The sequence below is a fragment of the Meriones unguiculatus genome, chromosome 2 (assembly GCF_030254825.1).
Source record: "Meriones unguiculatus strain TT.TT164.6M chromosome 2, Bangor_MerUng_6.1, whole genome shotgun sequence".
Taxonomy (NCBI): domain Eukaryota; kingdom Metazoa; phylum Chordata; class Mammalia; order Rodentia; family Muridae; genus Meriones; species Meriones unguiculatus.
This window is the reverse complement of record NC_083350.1, coordinates 102,463,408-102,483,496: the sequence shown is the minus strand read 5'-3', so window position 1 is coordinate 102,483,496 and position 20,089 is coordinate 102,463,408. Positions and strand designations below refer to the sequence as shown.

The 20,089-nt window shown below is 47.5% G+C and overlaps 1 protein-coding gene across 5 annotated transcripts in view; it reads right to left on the bottom strand.

Moving 5' to 3' along the window:
- Positions 1-321: 321 nt before the first annotated feature.
- Tmcc3 (transmembrane and coiled-coil domain family 3) overlaps positions 322-20,089 on the bottom strand; it is a 252,993-nt gene continuing 233,225 nt past the window's right edge. For 4 of the 5 annotated variants that reach the window (XM_060377936.1, XM_021645387.2, XM_021645390.2 and 1 more), the window contains 3 exons: positions 11,635-12,551; positions 8,842-8,977; positions 322-4,507 (listed from right to left, as the gene is read on the bottom strand). In XM_060377936.1, coding sequence (XP_060233919.1) covers positions 4,205-4,507; positions 8,842-8,977; positions 11,635-12,551 — 1,356 coding nt within the window. In that variant the 3' untranslated portion in view covers positions 322-4,204. Of the gene's footprint in view, positions 4,508-8,841; positions 8,978-11,634; positions 12,552-15,587; positions 15,713-20,089 lie in introns of those variants that run through there. The other variant, XM_060377937.1, reaches the window with a different exon arrangement.

Sequence of the window (20,089 nt, the reverse complement as noted above, 5' to 3'; positions counted from 1 at the left end):
ACACATATAGTGTACATACATATGCAGGAAAAACATTCACACACATTAAAAAGAAAAGGTTCCACTTTGTGGAGGATGTTGGTAATGGAGAGAGAGGCTGTGCATGCAGAGGCAGGATATTCAACAGGAATCTTTATGTCTCTTTCTTGGGTTTGCTCTAAATCTAAAGCTGCTTTTAAAAAGTCTACTAAACTTGCTTTACACACACACACACACACACACACACACACACACACACACGTGTGTATGCACACTCATTCACTCGAACACACATACACACACACACTCCACACATTATAGAGATGGGCTCTGACAAGTGTGAAAATTTTAGAAATCTAGTTCTTTTATTTAACACCAAAGCAAACATCAAGTGTTTAAAAAATAATGGCACCTGCTTTGAATTCGTTGATGACACCACCATGGGGGAAGATCTACAGAGAAATTACAATTTTAGGCAGATACAGAAAACTATGTAGCATCCCACAAGATGGGAATTCTGCAACAGAGGCTGCGATCAGCATTCCTGACGTTACAGTCAGGGATGCCACTACTGCCCCGGCGCATCTAAAACACCAGCATGATTAGTTGAAATGTTTCTTTTAGGACAAACACAGTAGACATGCTTGAGATCTATGAGAACTGCAACATGTAAACCACCGTCAGACCTCCAAGGTGTCACGTCACTTCCGGCCTCTTTAAGCACAGACCTGCATCCATGGCAGAAAATTAGATTTTGGCTTTACTTCTAACAAGTTACTCAATTCCCATTAATGACACACCTTTTTTTTAAAGCTCTTGATCTATTTTTGATACAAACAGGCCAATCTAACTGTTTTCTGTGATTGGTCTTTTTAGACCCCTTAAAAGTTACCTGCTAACTTTGAACCATCTCTCCAAATAAACCCCAGCCGAAGGTCAGAATTAAGAAAACATGCAAAATAGGTTGTTTAATCACACATTTCCTTATCAATAAGTATATGTGCTTTTCCAAACCCAGACAATTAGATCTGGATTCAACACCGAAAATGAAACAACAAAAACAACAAAACCACTATACATTCCCATTTAACACACACAGATAATTTGGTATTTAACATTCAACCCAAAAGAACCAAAGTAATTAGTTGCTGGGGGCTGGGAGACTAGCTCCCTCACCACATTCCACCCTGTAATTAAGCCTGCTATGTTAGAGAGCACACAGAGGGCAAAGCTTAAACAAAAACAAGAGTGACAGGGCCTTAGTGTGGATGAGCGCCAGCTGACGAGAACCTGGAAACGACTAAGCCACAAGCCTGGATCTTGAGATGGAGAATCCTGTGTTCACAGTCCAAAATCAGCCGGCGCACTTTCGGTTATGGATTCACTGTGGGTGGCTGCTTTTTTTTTTTTTTTGAGGGGTGGAGTTTTTGTTCCAGCTTAATCATATATAAAATACGAGCTGATGAATGTTTTTAATATTTACTATTCTTAATATTTTCAAGTTCTGTTCTGTCCTCAGGGGTCACTATCCTGGTGACTGATCATCATAATGTCATCTAAGAGCCAGAGACCAGCATCTAGAATTCCTCACCAACTCACCTACTTCACCCACAACTGGTTTTCACCAGGAGGAATCCACAGGGGATATTTACTCCCAATGTAAAGTGCAAAACAAGACGGGCTGACACCACTGTGACTCAGTTCCAATTCCAGGGTCTGCCCAGGTATCTCTAATTATATATTTATACAATTCATTCCTTCAGTGTGTACGTTACATGTTCAAGAGAATGAGAGAGGGGTTATAGCCCTTAAGAGAATAATGAACTGTGGAATCAAAGTCTCCTTGAACTATACAATCTTATTGAAAAATAAGACGCTCCACAAACTTTCCATTAGCCTGAAACATGTATGCCACATGGGCTGCGCATACACAGGCAAAGAAGCTGATTTGACATTTAATGGCAATAGATGGGAATCAGAGTTCTTCAGAAGGGATTCATAGTGATTTGGGTGCCCCCAACTCCATTAGTTCAGAATGGTGCCAGTGTCTAACAGATTCTGTCCAAAGCTGGGTCAGAAGGTGTGAAGTATGCTGTTTTGGACTTTCTTCCCTACTTTGTCGTCAGAGAGAAGAAACGCAAGTCACAGGTCTGAAGAGTGTCAATCAAGAGCAGTCTGTGCAGGGGTGGGGGTAGGTCTATGCTGGGATAAGGACAGAAATGCCTCTTCCTAGGTTCTCCTGGAGCCCTAACTGGGCCTCCCAGGCTGCATTCACATGAACTCTGTAAACTGCCGGCAGCATTCAGGGGCATGCCAGGTCCTGGCATGTTCTGAGTGCCACTTGGAAATATTCACAAATAAGCATGGGAGGCCATTCCACACCTGAAGCAGGGCCCAGCTTGCTCCAAGGTGTAGGCAGATGGCGTCTGATGCCTACAGGTAAGGGAGATGGCATTAAAATACAAGAATAAGGGAAGGCTGTGGTTTTCCCTTCCTCCCCACTTGGACTAGAAACCCCCATCTGTGTCCTGTGTGGAGACAAAGCCATGGATGGAGTGGGCTGGGAGCTCCCCCATCCCTGACTTCAAAATCCTTTGCTTTTCATGAAGTTCTGTTAATTAGGATTTGGCCAGGGGTGATGGTTAAACACTCTGTGACTTCACTAGAATTACTGAATTACTGACTTAGAAACTGGGAGTGTGGGGGAAAAGTTGGAGTTGTGTGGGTCCCATTCACATGAGCTGGACTTGTGCTAAACTGCCATGCGCTGTCACCCGTCAACCCCCCGGAGAATGTCCCTAAGGACAGCCATTTGCAAGTGAGGATACTTAAATCTAAGAAGAGTGTCTTCTGGAAGAAGGTATTTAAGAATATCTTTAGGCCTTCAGCAGCTGGGCTGGGAGGACCAGGGGGTAGGTGGCAGTATCTGCTCTCTCCCCTTAGTGGTGTACACAGAAAACCGGATTTGCCAATTAAACGGCAGCCATCAAATATGACAGCCCTTGCACTATTCCTGCTCACTAGCCATGTTTACCCCATGTCCTCTTAGCGCATATGTACCTATGAGACAGACGGCAGCAACCCAGCTTCAACGCTGGACTTATCTCATTCTTGCTGCCCTTCTCGCCGTTAAGCGGGCGCTCCTGATCTCAGCTGGGTGAAGGGCTCGCACTAATCTAGCCACCATCCAATTAAAGCAAGACTTCCCATCCCTCATAGTCCTCCAGTGTCCTGCCTCGGCACACACACGCTTTACAAAGTTTGATTTTGCTGTCTTTGAGAAAAATAGAACCCGGGTGACACGAGTGTCATTTGTTTTCATTTCTTGTACAAGCTTTTCAATTTGATCTCTGCAGACCTGTGAGCAAAGCGAATCACAGAAAGTGCATGCCGCCCTTTGAGGGGATTTATCACGGTTTAACCATTGCCAGAGCACAGGCCTCCCCGGGGATGCTCGCAGGACCCCACATTCCCAAAGCTACAGATGACAAAACCTGCCTGCCCTCAGGGTGCGGTGCTGCTGACCAGGGAAGATGAAATCAGGCGCGTGGGGCCCTGGGCGGAAGAGGACGAAAGCCCGTCTGCAAAGCCTCGTGTCTACAGTGTCAAGTATGATTCTACTGGTTAGGCAGACCTCTGCTGGATGAGCAGGAAGATTTCCAAGTTACAGCGACAAGACACGATTGGCCAATGTGAACACTGGGCCGCCCGTGGACAAGAGGGAGAGATCAGAGAGACACTGAGCCTCCACAGACTCCCAGGAGCTCACCACTGCCAGTCACCTGCCTTTGCTCGCTTCCCCGGATCCTGACATATCCCTGCTGTTCCTGGGACTCAGAACACGGCTGTTGGCAAACATGAAGCTCAACGTGACAGAGATTCATGGGAAGTGGCGGGAGGCTCCTTCCCTCTGGGTCATTATGCCAAGTGCTCAGTGAACAGGGCTTTAGGGTGCTGAGCTCGCCAGGCGGGCTGGAGATCTGCTCTGATTAATTAAGGCAGTGAGCAATGTGGGGAGAACTCTGGGACAGTTTCACGGTTAAACCACGAACAGGGACCGCGTCGGCAACTGCTACCGGGTTAAGAGGCTCTAATTATTTACACCGCACAGCTCCAGTCCTTGTCGCCATCTTTGGCACAGCCGTTCATTCAGAAATTTGGTAGTATGCACAGAGTTCTCTTCAAAATAAAAACTTGAGAGAATGTGAAGGCAGGAACTGGTGGCTCATCTTGGGATTATTATTCTTTCTATGGCACACAAGATATGGTCCCAGTTTTTACAAAATATTGCCAGAAGAGTCACAGCGAAGAAGGTGCCGAGGATGTGGAAGCGACTCTTCATCATGGGTGAGACAAACTTGGCGAGGGTGGACACGCACACCAGGATGACGGTCATGAAGGCCAGAACCACGTTGATGCATTTCCCCAGCAGCACCTTGGCGTTCACGGCATCTGTCTGCAGCGTCTGCTGCTCCTGCTGATGCAGCTCCAGCTTGGAGATGCGCGTCTGGCAAGATTCCAAGGCTTCCTGAGGGCGAGAGAAGAGCAGGGGTCAAATACTGCTGGAATTGCAGGCCTTGTGGTAACCCACGCCTGGATGTGCCCGAAGCTCCAGCTCAGAACATCTAGAGCCTAGGAAGTTTCCAGTCTCCAAACTGATGGTGAGAGGGATGAAGATATGAAGCAGGAATCCCAGGACTCATTTTACCTGCCTGTCATGGGTGGTGTACACACCTGTGTGCTACCCATAAAACACCGTAAGTGAGGTGTTACGATGATCTATATTTGTTTATTGCTTGTTTGTTTGTTTTGGTGACAAGGTCTCTTGTGAAGTAGCCCAATCTAGCCTTAAACTTCTGATCCTCCTTGGGGGTTGGTTGGGGGTTGGGTCTGGTGCTTTGTAATCTAATGGTAATTACTGGCCCTCCGTCTGGTTGCTGCCTAAAAAAATTATTCTCCTTTGAGCAATCAAAAGCCGACACACTTGGGCAGGGCAGATGGGGTAGGCGTGGCTAAGGTTCGTGGGCTTTGCGGACAGGAGGCTCATGGGAAGGGGAAGCAGAAAGGTATTGCAGGAGGAAGAAGAGGGCCAGTATGAGTTGGCGTGGGAGAAGCACATGACTGGCATAGCCGAGGAAGCCACCCAGATGAGAGAATAAGCAAGTGTTTATGGGATTAAGGAAGCGGCTAGCCTGGGATAGGGCGGGAAGTAAGGGTAGTTTAGGGGGTTAATATCTGCCCTGTGCCAGGTAAGGTAAGGCCATTCTAAAATCTATCAGTTGTCTGTATCTTTTATTGATAGCTGGTTAGATAATACTGCTGTAATAATTATAAGGCTAATAATAAACATTGTTAGCCCAATACCTTTTATTTTCTGCAACATACTGGCGCCCAATGTGCACATTTTCTTAGAACACCACTAGGCCTTTCACGACAAAAGCCTAAGAGAATCCCTTGACATATCTCTTGAGCAACTATCAGCAGGCTCCATCAATGCAGCACCCATTATCCATCTTACTCCATTTTTCTCCCCTACAGTCCCCACTCCACTTGAAGTCAGCAGGACCTCTTGCTTGCCATGATTTGACCAGAATTGCACATCCCATATTCCATAATCTATATTCTCTGGAATAGTCTATATGACCTTTGAAAGATTCTGACTTCTCTCCTTATAAAAACCGTTCAGATCGTTGCGTGGCCTTTGTGCAGCCATCTTCTCCTGGTTTCACGGTGCTCTGGCCAACCTGACCTTTTCCAGGTTCCGGAAACACCTGGGGGACTTTGTTCATGCAGCACATACTGCCGGAAACCCTTAAGCACCTCCTCTCCTCATTACTACTCCTCTCCTCTGCCACTTCTGAGGTCTCATCCTCACGGACATTTCTTGAAGGAAGCCCTGACCCAGCACATCTCTGGCCAGCCCTCCTGCATGGCTGACAGGCATGTAAGTTGCATGCAGACGGGGACCAGGGCCACCTTGCCCTCACTGTCCACTTCAGAACAGAGCAGTGCTGCATACAGCAGGTGCCACATATCGCCTGAAGAGCCTGGGTGCCAGCAACAGAATGCCAGTTTCCAGGGGGAAAGTCCTCACCTCCTGTGAGGCAGTGCGGCATGCCTTCCTGGCCTCTCTTCCCCTGGCCTCTTGTTGCGATTATTTGCCTGTGTGCTTGTGCAGTTGTGTATGGTCACCTTCCCAGGCTTTAAGCAAGTGTAATGGCTCCAGCATTGATTTGCTTTTTCTTCTGCCGAATATACTCTCTGGGCCAAAGAACAGGGCTCTCTGTTACTATAGCAACTTTCATTATACTAGGCTACCGACCAAAGGATAAAACTTTTTCAGATCTTCACATTTAAGCAGCGCTGGCTGCCGGCACTAACAGGCATGTGTGGAAGGGCGGGTTTGCTCTCGGCTGCGTGGCCCAGGATTTTTTTTCCCCCACTTTGGGCACAGCACAAAAAAGGTGACAGACCAAGACAAAGGGTTGGCATTTTTGGCATTTTCACTCAGTTTCGGATAGGAAGGTCCACATCTCCTCAGGCTAATCTTAGAATTCACCTCAGAACTGCTACCAGTTTCTTACTAAAGGAAAGATCCAAGAAAATCAGGCAGTGACTTGCAAGGCAGTTTGCCCATGGCACAGAGAGGTATTAAAGCCCCACAATGGTTAGGACTTCTTTGGTCTAGTATTTAACTTGTTTTGGATGAAGAGGAAGGGATTATCTTTAGTAGTTTAAATAGGAAATTCAGGGTTTTAAAGGAGTTGAGGGCCAATCACTTAACAGCAAAAAATTTGTGGGTGTGTGGACCCTTGCTACACGTACCATCCCAGCCCCACTGGAAGCTCACTTACAAGAACCAAAGGCACAGGCAACAAAGAAGAAATTGGGAGGTCAAAGGCTAAAAGCCTTGAGGAGCACTGCTACTCAACAGAAAGATAAAAGAAAGAGCAGCATTAGCTTCTTGGCTGTTTATTATGTGTCTGGCGAAGACTCTGGTACAATAAATATCTGATTCCATTTGATCGTCTCACACTTTTTGAAGATGAGGAATCAGAGGCGCGGCATTTTGACTGGGCCAGGGTCACACAGAGAGCGAGTAGTGGAGGCAGCTTTGAACCTCCACGACCCTTGTCATTCATCAAGATGTTCTTTATAGTTCTGACTCGAGACGAAGCTGGAAAAAGCCGAAATGAACCCTTCAGAAGTTAAAGTTCCCTTTGTGCGGCCCCTCCCTTGATCTGACCTCCTCACTCCCAGAATATGTTTCTTAAAAAGAAAAAAATGAGAACAATGTTAATCCAAAACCCTCTCCTAAATGAGGTAATTTAGATGAAATTTAGGTACCATCCAGTGATATCCCAGACCTGTTCTAAGCAGGATGGGCCAAGGGCTGGTGAGATGGCTCAGTGGGTAATGCACTTGCAGCCAAGTCTGACAAACTGAACTTGATTCTTGGGACCCAAGAACGGACTGTAGGCTGTTCTCCAATCACCCTATGTGTGCTGTGGTGCACACACACACACACACACACACACACACGCACGCACGCACGCACGCACACACACACACAGGAGTAAATGTAATAAAAATGTTTTAAATAGAATGACTTAAGAGCTGAGAGTTCTGTTCCCTGGGCCAGTCAGTGGGGACCCTGAGGCCCCTCACCCAGAGGAAAGCCAGTAGTCCTCCAGTGTCCTCTGGACTCTGGACACAGTGTTTCCCATCACCTCTGAAGCCCTGCTTCCCAGAACTGTCCGAGCCGTCCTCTGGGATCAGCGAACACCGCCAGCAGGACAGAATAAAACGAGGGCAGCCGAACCGCAGTGTTCACACCAGGGGAGACTGCCATCTTTATGCTTCAGCCTTCTCCCATGTAAAGTGGGATGCCCAGCATGAATGGCCTTCCTTCAGCTCAGGAAAATACCCACTGACTACAGAGAAAATCTGAAAAGGTCAGACTGAGTGTTACTCATTTTGATTTTTATTTCTTTTAAAAGGTGACCAAGAAGCTGAGGGCTGTTACACAGCAGCCTGGGGACTGCAGGAGGAAGCCCAGCATGCTGTCTTTGTTCATGACATACATTTTATGTGGATACACTCATCCCTTCCTGCCAATCTTCTGGACCCAGCCTATCCCTTCCAGTCCAGCCTTCTTAGTCATTCTTAAAGGACAATTTACAAGGCCTTGTTCAGGCCACTTCACCTCTTTGTGCCTTAGTCTACAGATCTGAGAAATGGGAGCAATAGTAGGAGCAAACTCAAAGGGCTATTGAGTAAGCAGACAGTACGGCGCATTGCTAGGGGCTGACAGTCAAATGCTCGACGTTCTCACAAACAAGGAGAGACTGCTTTACCGATGAGCAGACCGAGGGCTCGCTCAGAGCCAAACAGTTGGCAAATAACAGACCTGGGACTTACCATGGAGTGCCTAACTGCCACCCCCACTCCTATCCGAGCCAGCAAAGCGCAGCAGGACTGGATTTCTGGGACAGTGCACTGTAGGATCTACGTGGCTCTTGATCACGGTGGAGCCATCTGGCGGTTAGACTATCCCGCCTACACCGGAAGCCTCCTGCAGGTGAAGGATGCCTAACACTAGAAACTTCTTAATATTTTGGTGGCACTGGACTTTGGCTAGTTATAAATACTTGCCAACTGAGTTAGGCAGCCAGAGTGCACAGCAAAGCCTCCCGGTAACACTGGCCACAGAGGCCAAACGGGAGGTAGATGGGAAATGTCTATGTGGAGAGAACAGCCCACCCCGCATGCGTGAAGGCTTAGGGAAATGCACCGAGTTACATTGTTGGATGAATTAAGCCTGGAAAAATCCTACACCGGGGTCTATGAGGGGACCCATACCTGGATGTCCCTTGAGCGTTCATAGGCCTGGTAGGCCACCTTCTCCTCGGCGCTGGCTAGCTCCTGCTTTAGGTTGGCAGTCTCGTGCTGGTGCAGCTCTGTCAGGTCATGAAGCTGGTCTTCAAGTCGCTCATACCTTAACAAAGACAGGGTCCCACACTGAGCATGCTGCACATGTGTTCCAGTGGCATGTTCTAGAATGATGTCCTTCTGTTTCAGGGCCCTGGCTTGTTTCATCCCCTGGATGACTGTTCTTCCCTATTTGTAGGGAACATGATTTTGGTTACCCCTGAATCCCGATTCTAGAAAGGATTCTGTGGTCTTAACTGTATGACCTCATCTCTGAGGCTTTACCAAGAACAAACCTGTTTTTTTTTTTTGTTTGTTTGTTTTTGTTTGTTTGTTTGTTTTTGCACACACACGGCAGCTCCTGGACTGGCTGCCATGCTGACAGACAGATTTTGTCAGGGATGAGGTTGTCCCTAGCTAGGAGACAGCTGTGCAGCAAGGACAAGCCAGGACTGGCCACATGTGCAGTGGCTTCTCTCTTCTCCCAGTAATTGAGGGGTCATGGCTCATGGCCGCCCAGCCCACGAGGAAAAGAATAAAGTTTTCATTACTAGCTTCCACGCCTGCACTCAACCCCACCCTTTCACAGTAAACACCCGACATGCTTTTCAGCTCTTGGAGTCTTCAGTGCTAATTAAAAATTAACCCCAGGGCTGGAGAGATGGGTAAGTGGTTAAGAACACCGGCTGCTCTTCCAGAGGACCTGGGCTCCGACTCCAGCACCCACATGGTAGCTCACAGCTGTTTGTAACTCCGGTTCTAGGGGATCTGACGCCCTTGTGGGCACTGCATGCACAAGCTATATACAAGCTATATAAACTCAGGCAAAAATACTCCTACACGGAAAATAAAAATCAACAAGTCTTAAAAAGACACTTTAGGGTTAAGCTCATCACAAGTTATAGACAGCTTCTGGGACAGGATGTTCAAAAATCCAGAAGTGAAAGACAGCTGCTTTCCCACACCCACCCGCAGAGAAGAGGACTTGTGTCTCCTTTGAAACTTTGTCCTGAGTACTCTAAAGAGGTTGCTGTCTCTAAGGAGGACGCTGCAGCCTGGGGTGACTGGCCCATGCCAGTTATAGATATGCACGTAGGTCATCTGATAGGATTTTTTTTTTTTAATTTAAAGTAATAAAGGCTTAATTCAGATTTAATGGTTATCTCCAGATTTGGCTTCATGGGTAGCAAACATTACCTTTGGTCTAAGTAAGTCTTTTAAAGCCCCATAGGCAATACACCTCTATTGTGGTGATCTCGAACAAAACACAGGGCGAGTGGAAGCACAGGCAGTCCAAAGCTCACACCAGTGAGTATTTGTGACGTGGGATAAGATGTGCGTCTAAGACATACTGTGTCTCAAACTATCTGGATGGAATTGAGGTCAACACACTCTTGTGAAGCTCTGGCTTGCAAAACAGTTCCTGTGCCATGAACACACTAAGGTCAAAGCTGCACGTGCGAAGTGAAACAACAGTTTCAGGGGGGCACATCCCCAGCGGTACAGCACATGCTCAGATCCACAAAGCCCTGTTCAAATCTTGGCATCCAAAAACGCTTCAGACAAATGAAAAGAAGCCACATTCTACACTATGACATAAAATTATACGTCAAGTGTAAAACAATGTGTAAGTTAAATCAACAATTTAAATGTTATAATATGTAATAAACATTTACAATTTATTTTACATTCTTAGAAGTTAACCCATTTTTGATTGCAGTACTTCAGAAGGATCCCTTTATGAGTAAAATGGGTAAATAATCTCCTATTTGGTCATCTGCACTCTTTATTAAAACAAAAAGCTGTAAGCATGTAAATGGCAGCCTACAAAACATGTGTTTTTAAAAACAGCTGAGAGACCCCAAAAGATTTGGATCAATAAATTAATCTCAAGATGGTGTTTGAGAGCCCTCATTTATAGTAAACTGCCTTTCTCTGTTTGTGTGTGTGGTCCCTGTGTGAACATATTTACATCCGTGCATATATGTGTATGCGTGTGTATGTATGTGTGGTACCTGGATGTATACACTTACATCCATGCATGTGGCTGTGCGTGTAGAGGCCAGAGGCTGATGCCAAGTGTTTTGGGTCTCTCACTAAACCTGGCTAGGCTGGCTGGTCAGCAAGGTCCACGGATCTGCCTGTCTCTACTGCCCCAAGTGTCGGGGTCACAGACTTGGACCGCCATGCCCAGCCTTTACATGGGTGCCAGTTATCTGGCCTTCAGTCTTCATTCTTGCATGGCAAGCACTTTATCAACCGAGCCATCCCTCCAGTCCATACACGGTTAAAAAGAAGTTTGATGAACAAAATATGTATATTTCAAACTGACACACCACATAAAAATCTACCTCATTGTCTCACTGTCCGATGAATTAGGTTCCCTTGGCTGCTATCATGGCGGGAAACAGGTCTCTAAATTAATATAATAAGACCATCCAGATGTCTGCTGAACCAATATCTTAATATGCATGTGAGTCACAACTTGGATAATAGCATTTTAAGAGACCCACACATATAATGTCTTCCTCTAATTGTCAGCTTTGAGCCAGAAATTATGGAACTTAGAATTATGAAGGATGGAAAGAATTATCAATCTTTAAATCCCCTGCATCCAGATTTATTGCCAACACATTCATTAGCACATCACTTTCAGGCAGACAGCCTCCTGGTTGAGACCTCATGCTTCTAAAGGATTCCAGTGGGACTCTTCCATGCACGTACCTGTACCTCTCCTCCTGCAGAGTCTGAGAGATAAAGCCATATTCTCTCTTAAACTGCACCTTCAGTGCCTCGATGTCCTCTGCCAGCTGGACCTGGGTATCCTTGATCTCCCTCAGTTCCTCTAGGATCACGGCAAGCTTCCCCTGGCTGTCCATCGTGCTGGCCGCGCCAGCCCCAAAGGACTGGTTCCCGTTGCTGTCAGCCGAGCCTGACGTGCCACTAGAACACTCGTCATCGCTGCCGTACTTGGGCTTGTTCACAGTGGTCGCGCTGCCCCCGTAAGCCCTGGGGCTGGCCTCAGGCCTGAACTCTTCCAGGGAATTCTTCAAGTGAGCGATGTTGTCAGCACTGCCAAACTTATTCCGGATCAAGTTGGCAAACTCTCTGGACTTATTGAAGACAAACACGGGGGGCGTGAGGGATACCCCTGGCATGCTCGATTTACTGCTCTCCAGGCAGTGGGGCGCAGTTCGAGATTTCACTTGGGCATCCTTCAGAGAGTGGTGTATTTCCTTCAGGCTGTCTTTAGAAATGTCCTTTGAGCTTCTGGAGGCGCCGTTCTGTTCAATCTCCCGGAGCTTCCTGTGGTACTGTTCCAGCTTCTTCTGCAGCTGGGCAATCGAGTGGGCTGACTTCTGGTTCTTCTTCTCAAAGACCTGCTTGATGCGCCCGGCCTGCTGCTTGTCTGCGCTGCTGACCAGTTTCAAGTACTCGGCCACGTTCCCGTCTCGGGATGTCTGCTCGATTTTTATCTGCTCGGTTACCTTTAAGATTTTCTGTTTCAGGCTGTCAGCATTGAGTTTGACCTTGTGGAAGTCCAGGATGCCATCTGGGACATCGAAGTTGAGGTTGGTGTCTGACCCCCCTCGGCGTATGTTCAGGGGTAGGCTGAGGGTATTCATGTCATGCCGTTCTACCTGAAAGAGAATGAGGAACAGGTTGACCACCTGGAGTAAATGACACGTGCATTGTGACAGAACAGTCAGGGCACATGTGGCACATGTGGGAAGCCCCAGATTTCCCAGCTGCTTGCGTCACAAGGCGAACACTCCATGCTACGTTCCCAAGCTGAAGAAGGAAGGACAGCCCCACTCCCTATCTCTGTGTGTGCTGACATACTACCTAGATGTGAAACCACATCTCCAGCCTCTCCAGAGCTGCTGTCCGTAGGCGGTGACGTCAGCTGCCAGGGTATTTCTATGCAGGCTGGAATGAGGAACCCACGGGGAAGCTTGCCAGGCCCCTCACTGGGTACTCCCCTAGGGGCAGTGCCTCTAAATCAGAACTCACTCATTTAACAGGACAGCGAAAAAGAAAGAAGGAAAAAAAGAAAAACCTTTAGCAGATACATCCATCAAGAAAATTATGTTCCTAACAGAACCATTAAGTAGACGTGACAGAACTGTACGGTGCATGATTAACTGTGATAATTGAATAAAACCACAGCATCTCCATATGAAAACAAATAACTCCAAATTCCAACCGCAGTGACTAAAACAAGTGAAAGAAGATGATGGTGCACTGCTTCTCAGCCTTCCTAATGCTGTGACCCTGTGACCCTCATGTGGTGGTGGGCCCCAACCATATGATTATTTCGTTGCTACTTCGTCACTGTAATGTTGCCACCGGTATGAATTGTAGTGTAAATTTCTGATATGCAGGATATTATGATATATGCAACCCAGAGGGGTCGCGGCCCACAGGGTGAGGACCACTGTGATAATGCACAGACAGCCTGACACTGCTTTCTCACTCCCAGGTTCACCAGACAAAGAACTATAAAGCAGCATTGGGCATAGTTTGTGCTCTAAAAAGGAAGGGCAAAACCAGACCGTGTACTAAGTGTGCTGATGTGTTCATAGAGAGTATCTTGTTTGAGCCTTATTACCAAGCGAGGCAAAGACCATGCTAAAGCCACACACATGTAGAGACTGTGAAGCCAGGGTTTGACTCCAAACCAGCTTTCACCCCATTACACTGACACTATCCTCAGAGGACTGAAGAAAAGTGAGCCACTGTGGGGTCTGAACACAATCTCCATTTGTAATATCTGAACTGGAGCATACCAGTTGTTGAGGTAACCTTGCACTGATAAGAATAATGCCTTGGTGTTGCCCAACAGGGGACGAGGTAACCCTTGGCAGAGGTCACCTCTTCCTGCATTGTAAAAGACCAGAGAGCTAGCAGCAAAAGGTTAATAAGGGATTAAACAGACAGACCTCGCTGTGTTCGAGTGACCCAGACTCAGTACAGATAATTTTCAACATGAGTGTGAAGCCTTTGCCACCATCCTAAATACTGCCCAGTGCCTTATGGGGAAGGATGGAGCTCAACAGTAGGCAAAGGTCAGCAGGTATTGCCTCCTGGGAAACATGCACAAGTTTGTTAGTGTTTTCTCTTGGCCCGTCTTCCCTCACACAGTTACCATGAAGCAGACTCTTGACTCCGGATCAGGGCTAGATTGCTCAGTGGTCAAGAGCACTGTCTGCTCTTCCAGAGGTCCTGAGTTCAATTCCCAGCACATGGTGGCTCACAACCATCTACACTGGGGTCTGATGCCCTCTTCTGGCATGCAGGTGTACATGCAGTTAGAGCACTCATTCATAAACATAAGATAGGTAAATTATTTGTAAAGGAGGACAGAGGAACTGTGACTCTGGTTGGCCAGGAAGGAGGAGTGTCAGGTAGTTGGTGATCTTTGGGTCCAGGAGGGTGGTCACAGAGAGCTCATGGAAGCTAAGCTCGGCTCATGTCTGAACTGGAACAGCGATGCACTCATCCTAGAAAATGCTGATTTGAGACAGGCAGGGTAATTCAGTCGCTGTAAGACCAGTGAGGCTGGAAACTGAATTTTGCTGGAGATAAGAGCTGATCATACTTCCAAGGAACTGACTGAGCTCCTGAGGCCTCACAATTGAAATCGCACCACCCAGGCACTGCAAGGCCCCAGCTCTCCTTTCAAGCCTCAGCTGCGTTTGAGGGATGCCACTTATCCTAGGCCAGACAGCAGAGAGTGGAGAATGGGAGCATCCTACGGTCTGTCTCAGTGTCTGCTACCCCCGCTTCTTACCGAAATCCTACTGTGCTCTAAGGGCCACTCAAATGCCTCTTTCCCCAAGCTTTCCCAGCGCTGCTTTTCTTCATGAGCCGTCTTAGTGCCCTTTATCATGTGGTCCTACTTACCGCTGCTTTTCCTGCCCATCTGCAGCAGAGTGACATGGGAGAGCTGACGCCACAGTTGTACCCAGCCTCGGCCCGCACTTCCTTTATTCTACAAAGGGTTGTCAACAACTGAGCAACCGGAGTGACATCATTCTTTATTTCAAGGAGTCTACACTGAAGTCACTCAAGATACCGATAAATTGAGTAAAAAACACAGCCTCAGATGTTCTGGCCATACAGCCTACAGCCCTAGCAAGTCTAGGGAGAGCTGTTTCCGAGGACCCAGGCTGTTCCAAGCAGATTCAACTGAAAGGAAACCTGAGCGTCACTGTGTGACGATACACACAAACACAAACCAGGACTTTCAGCTTTTAAATGAAGTAGAACCCACACTCAGGAAAGATCATGTAAGTAAGGGTAGAACACGATGAACATTTACAATCTGAACATGGGCTTTCTCAGTGTCGGCTGCCCTCCTCCCTACTTCTTATCAAAGTCCTACCATGCTTCTAAGAGCCGCTCAAGCGTAAATACACGGAGTTTAAAGCAGGGCAGAAGCACTCCCAGACCCGTGTCAATCAACAGCCAGGGGAATACAAGCAGTGTCCATTAGTTTGGCCTATTTACACAACATTCTTGTCAAACCCCCCCCCCTTGTTCTAGCCCTCTTGAAATTCAAAGATAAGGTCATTTAAGTGACATCTATCTATCTATCTATCTATCTATCTATCTATCTATCTATCTGAATGAATTCTCCTCCTGTCTCTGAAGAGAAAGGTTTCATGGTTTACCTGGTAAATTTCATCAGCAGGCTATCACCTGTTCACCTTTCTTCAGTTCTCCACACCCCTGGGCTGGCCAGCCACCCAGGTAGTCCCAGTGCTGTGAGCCCAGTTCCCTCAGAGACTGCAGGTCCGGGGCAGCTTTATATACAGGGGCTTGTTTACTCCCAGGAGGCCAGCTGACTTCTGCCTTACTTTACAGTGGAAACAATGCTTGGCATGTCCTCAAGACTCTGGGTTGGGGAAAGAAACAGCACTTGAAGCTCAGTTGGGTCAGTTTCACTGCAAGCCTCAGTTAAAAATGGCTGAAGACTAACACAGCTCTTTGGAAAGCACATTCTGGTCTTCTCTATAAAGCCTGACCATCGCGCAGAGAAGAGGACCAGGCTTACATGGCTTGGTGCCCACAGGTTCCCTGGGTATCAACTGGGACAACACGACTGTGTGAGGAAGAGAGCTGAGCCCCTCCCCGCTTTGTTTATTCTGGAGTTGGCTCCAGGCGACTGGATGGTGCAACCTGCTTTCAGAATTAGGCTGTGGGAGGAGGTCAGAGGTTCCTGGATCACCTGAGCTCAGCATGTATATGGACTTGTGCATGGGGGAAAGTTGGTTTGTTCCAGCACTGACTATTTACTAGCTGCATGTTTTGGGGTAAACTGAGCCACATCTGTGTGATACTCTCACCCGATCTATTGAGCAGAGTGAGAGAATGGTTTCCATACTCGCCATGACACTGGGATTATAGATGTGTGCACATACCCTGCCATTTGTATGCGCCAGGGATTTGAACTCACATCCTCATACCAGCCATTCTTACCCACAGTCATTTCCCCAGCCCTTCTTTAAAGGATTTTTATGTCTGTGTGCAGAGGAGGGAGGCAAGGAGAAGAAAAGTTGTTTTTAGGAGCTGTATAGTCTATAAGGACAGTGGCAACATGGAAGAGAGTAAAGTGTCATCATGTGCTGAGTGTCTCCTCAGATTATACAGCAGTGGGGCTTATTGGTTTCCAGCCCAGCTTCAGGTTTAGTGAAAAACCCCGTCTCAAAGGAATAAGGTGGGGAATAAATGAGCCTGACATGCAAAGTTCTCCTCCAGTAAACACACACACACACACACACACACACACACACACACACACACTCACTGGAGAGAGAGAGACTCCACTGTGAAGAGTAAATGGATAATGAATGGTTAAAGAACCCTGGCACACAGAATGGCTTCAATCAGTGTTTCTTGTCATCTTTCTAATTTCATTTAAAAACATACCTTTATGTAAAATGTGAAAGAAAAACAAGCACCATTGTATTAACAATGGCTATTTTTGCAACATGGGGTTACAAGGGTTCATTTTTAAAATCATGCTTCTGGATTAGCCCATTAGAAAAATAGAGCCAATGTAATATTGTCTTGGCAGGAAGAGTGGTTGTTTTTTGTGTTTTTTTTTTTTTTTTTTTTTTTTAAATGATGGCTGGCTCTTCCAGTCCTCCCACAACGACCTGGCTGCTATTACTTGGATAAAAGGCAGACGCTCAGCAGCATCCTAGTGAAATACCATTCCTAATTGTGTTTTCTTCCGGCAGTGGAGACATTTCCACTGTTACCTCAGTGTTCTAGAACAAAGGCGCAGGAAAAGGCTAAGCCCTAGACAGACGTCAAAACCTGACCCTGAGTCATCTCTGCAGTGAGCACAGCCTCCCAAGGTAACTCACATCCACCCCAAATTTTGTCGGTACAATGTGGTCCTCACCAGCGGGCTCAGAGCACACCACTCAGGCTTGCTGGAATGCATCTGGCCCCCTGGTCCCTACAGGAGGAGATCAGGATGTGCTAGGACATTGCACACCCGACAACAATGCCAGCAGGAGATGGTGGCTCCTGTGTACTCGCTCTGATTAGCATGTTACTCATTCCCCACCGGTCCATGTGCCCGTCTGAGGTGGTGGAACCACAGGAGGAAGGTTATCGTGGTTCTGCTGTCATGGATGCAACCACGGCCGTGCTGGCCTCACAGAAGTACATTTTCGTACTTGAGAGTGGGGTGTTAGAGGGAAGGCCACCCCACATTCTCAGCCCCTTCTGCATGCGACAGATTCCCTTCCTGCGTCCCTGCCATGCCATCTGGCAGTGGTGGGAAATCACCAGTAGGATGCTGGTGCCACAGTTCTTGGACCCTTGATGTCTCCGTTATCGTGGACTAAATGTATCTCTTTGTAAGTCAGTCAGCATCCGGTTGTAACAACACATGATGGGCTAAGATATCCCCAAGAGACATAGACTGAGGCTCAGAACCTGCAGGGATCCAGAGAGCAGAACAACAGTAACTGCCTGTTTAGTTGCAAGGAAAGGCGCAATAGACCTCTGCTCACAGAATTCCGACAAAGAAAGGGCGGGGCCTTCCAACAGGCAGCCATTTTCACTAAAAAGGGTTTTTCATGGCACCTAAAGGTGCAGATTCACATGCAGGCCACAAGGGACAGCGTGGTCAGAGTCCAAGAGTTTTTTGGAGGGGGTGTGGCCAGACATCTCATTGCTCTTACTGCTTTTACTGTCCCTTGTCTTAGCTGACTTCTATGTCTCAGGTCTAGAGTCAAGGCTATTCCTACACTGTGCCAGTCAGAATGTGCAAGGCTTTGCCATGGTAACAATGTCAAAATCTCAGTTGCTCCCCTCCCTCATTTCTGTCTCTTTTTCAAAAGTCTATTTCTTGCTTATAACAGCAGCTCAATTCAGCCCCAGGACCCGGGCGGTGCTGGAGCCCACACCATTTGGAATGCTGTTGAGTTGTACAACTAATTCCTTGCTCTCTCTGAGGTAGATTCTTCTGGTGGCGGTAATTTTGCAAACGAGGGGACTAGGCACAGAGAAGTGAGGTAGGTAGCACAGCGCATGGCTAATGAATGGAAGGGCTGGGATGGACGCCCAAGCCTGTGCCTGCTTCCCTAACACGACTGAGTAGGTCTGCACACACCAGGCGCAGCGCTAAAGCTTTTTAAGCGTCCATATATCTTTCACACTAGCCCTCTTTTATGAGAACACTGAGGCTTACAAAGAAAATATATGTCTCCTGAAGCCCAGGGATAATACACAGTTTATCTGGATCTCAACTTGGATTTATGAAATACTCAAGGCTGACTGTGTAAAAACTTACTCTGTAGTGCCCTTAACATGGCTGCCTGGGCTTGTGCGAGCTCTGGGCGTGATTGAGACTCCTGTCAGGAAAATGTCTTTTATCACCAATTCTGGACTTAGAACTTCCAGTGAGAGGTCCACCGGAGCTCCGGTATTGCTTTCTGCCATGTCCCCATCTCTGGCTGGACCCGTGTTGTAACATATGAGCAGTGGTTTAGGCCAAATGACAAAGCTTACTGCTTTTATGGCAACAATACCCAAACATCTCATCGCACCGAGAGAAGAGAGTGAGACAAAAGTATAAGGGTAAGAAAGGAAACTAAGGGACGGAGGGGAAGAAAGAAAAGAGGACTTAGCAGCGTCTACATGGCCATCAAGTGAGGGCCTGGGGTCTAGGAATGGCACCCAGCGTAGGCCTGAAGAGAGGTCAAAGGTCCTTTCCCACAGTGGGACAGAGGAGCTGTACAGTGTGGGTGCCTCTGGGTTCTCCCTCCCCACCCACTAGTAATGTGTGCTGTATTCGGTCATTTTTCTTCTGGCTTGACACACACTGGAAAGCTGTCTAGTGAGGCCCTGAGCATGGACCTGAGGGAACTTAACAAGATAATCGAACCACTGCAGCAAGACAAACACTAGGCACTTGGCTTTCTTGCTAACAGAGAGAATGCACTAAAAACATAATAACCACCACACCACACCACACCACCTCACCACATGACACAACCACCACTGTACCTCCACCACCACCAACAAGAAAACAACTGAAACCTTGGCAAGCCTCTTGAGACATATGGCTGCATTCACACGGACGCCTGCTCAGAAGACCTCATATCTGCATTCTCTGGAAGAAGTCCAGTCCCTCCCCACATGCCCCAAACCGATAATCTTGAGGATCCTCATCCAAAAGGACATTCTATTAGGGAAGTTCCTTTGTCCCACGTATGTTTGCTCAGGCAAGAACATTTCTTCTGATTGTCCCCGTCTGACGACAAAGTAAGGGCACTGTGTGCAGCCCCAGCTCTGCATCGACCCTGGCACTAGCACGTTTCCTGCCAGCACCCCGCTCGCCCTCTTAGATCGCTGGAAGGGGAGCCTCTGGAGGGTCAGAAGCCGCACTGCCCCATTGCCTGGAGGGAAGGACCTGCCACACAGCTGGAGGACAGGCACCTTCCACGGCCCCATCCCCTCTCCATAGACTGCACAAGCGAATGCTGTGGAGATGTGTGAGGCCATGTTTAAGGCTCTCAAAGGCAAATTCCTCAAGCATCCTTGAGCGCTTACAAACACTTGATACTGTAATTACAAATAATTATCTTCTCATTAAGCCTGTACCAGTCAGCACTGCTGATCTACTTCAAATTACATGCACTGGAAGATACAT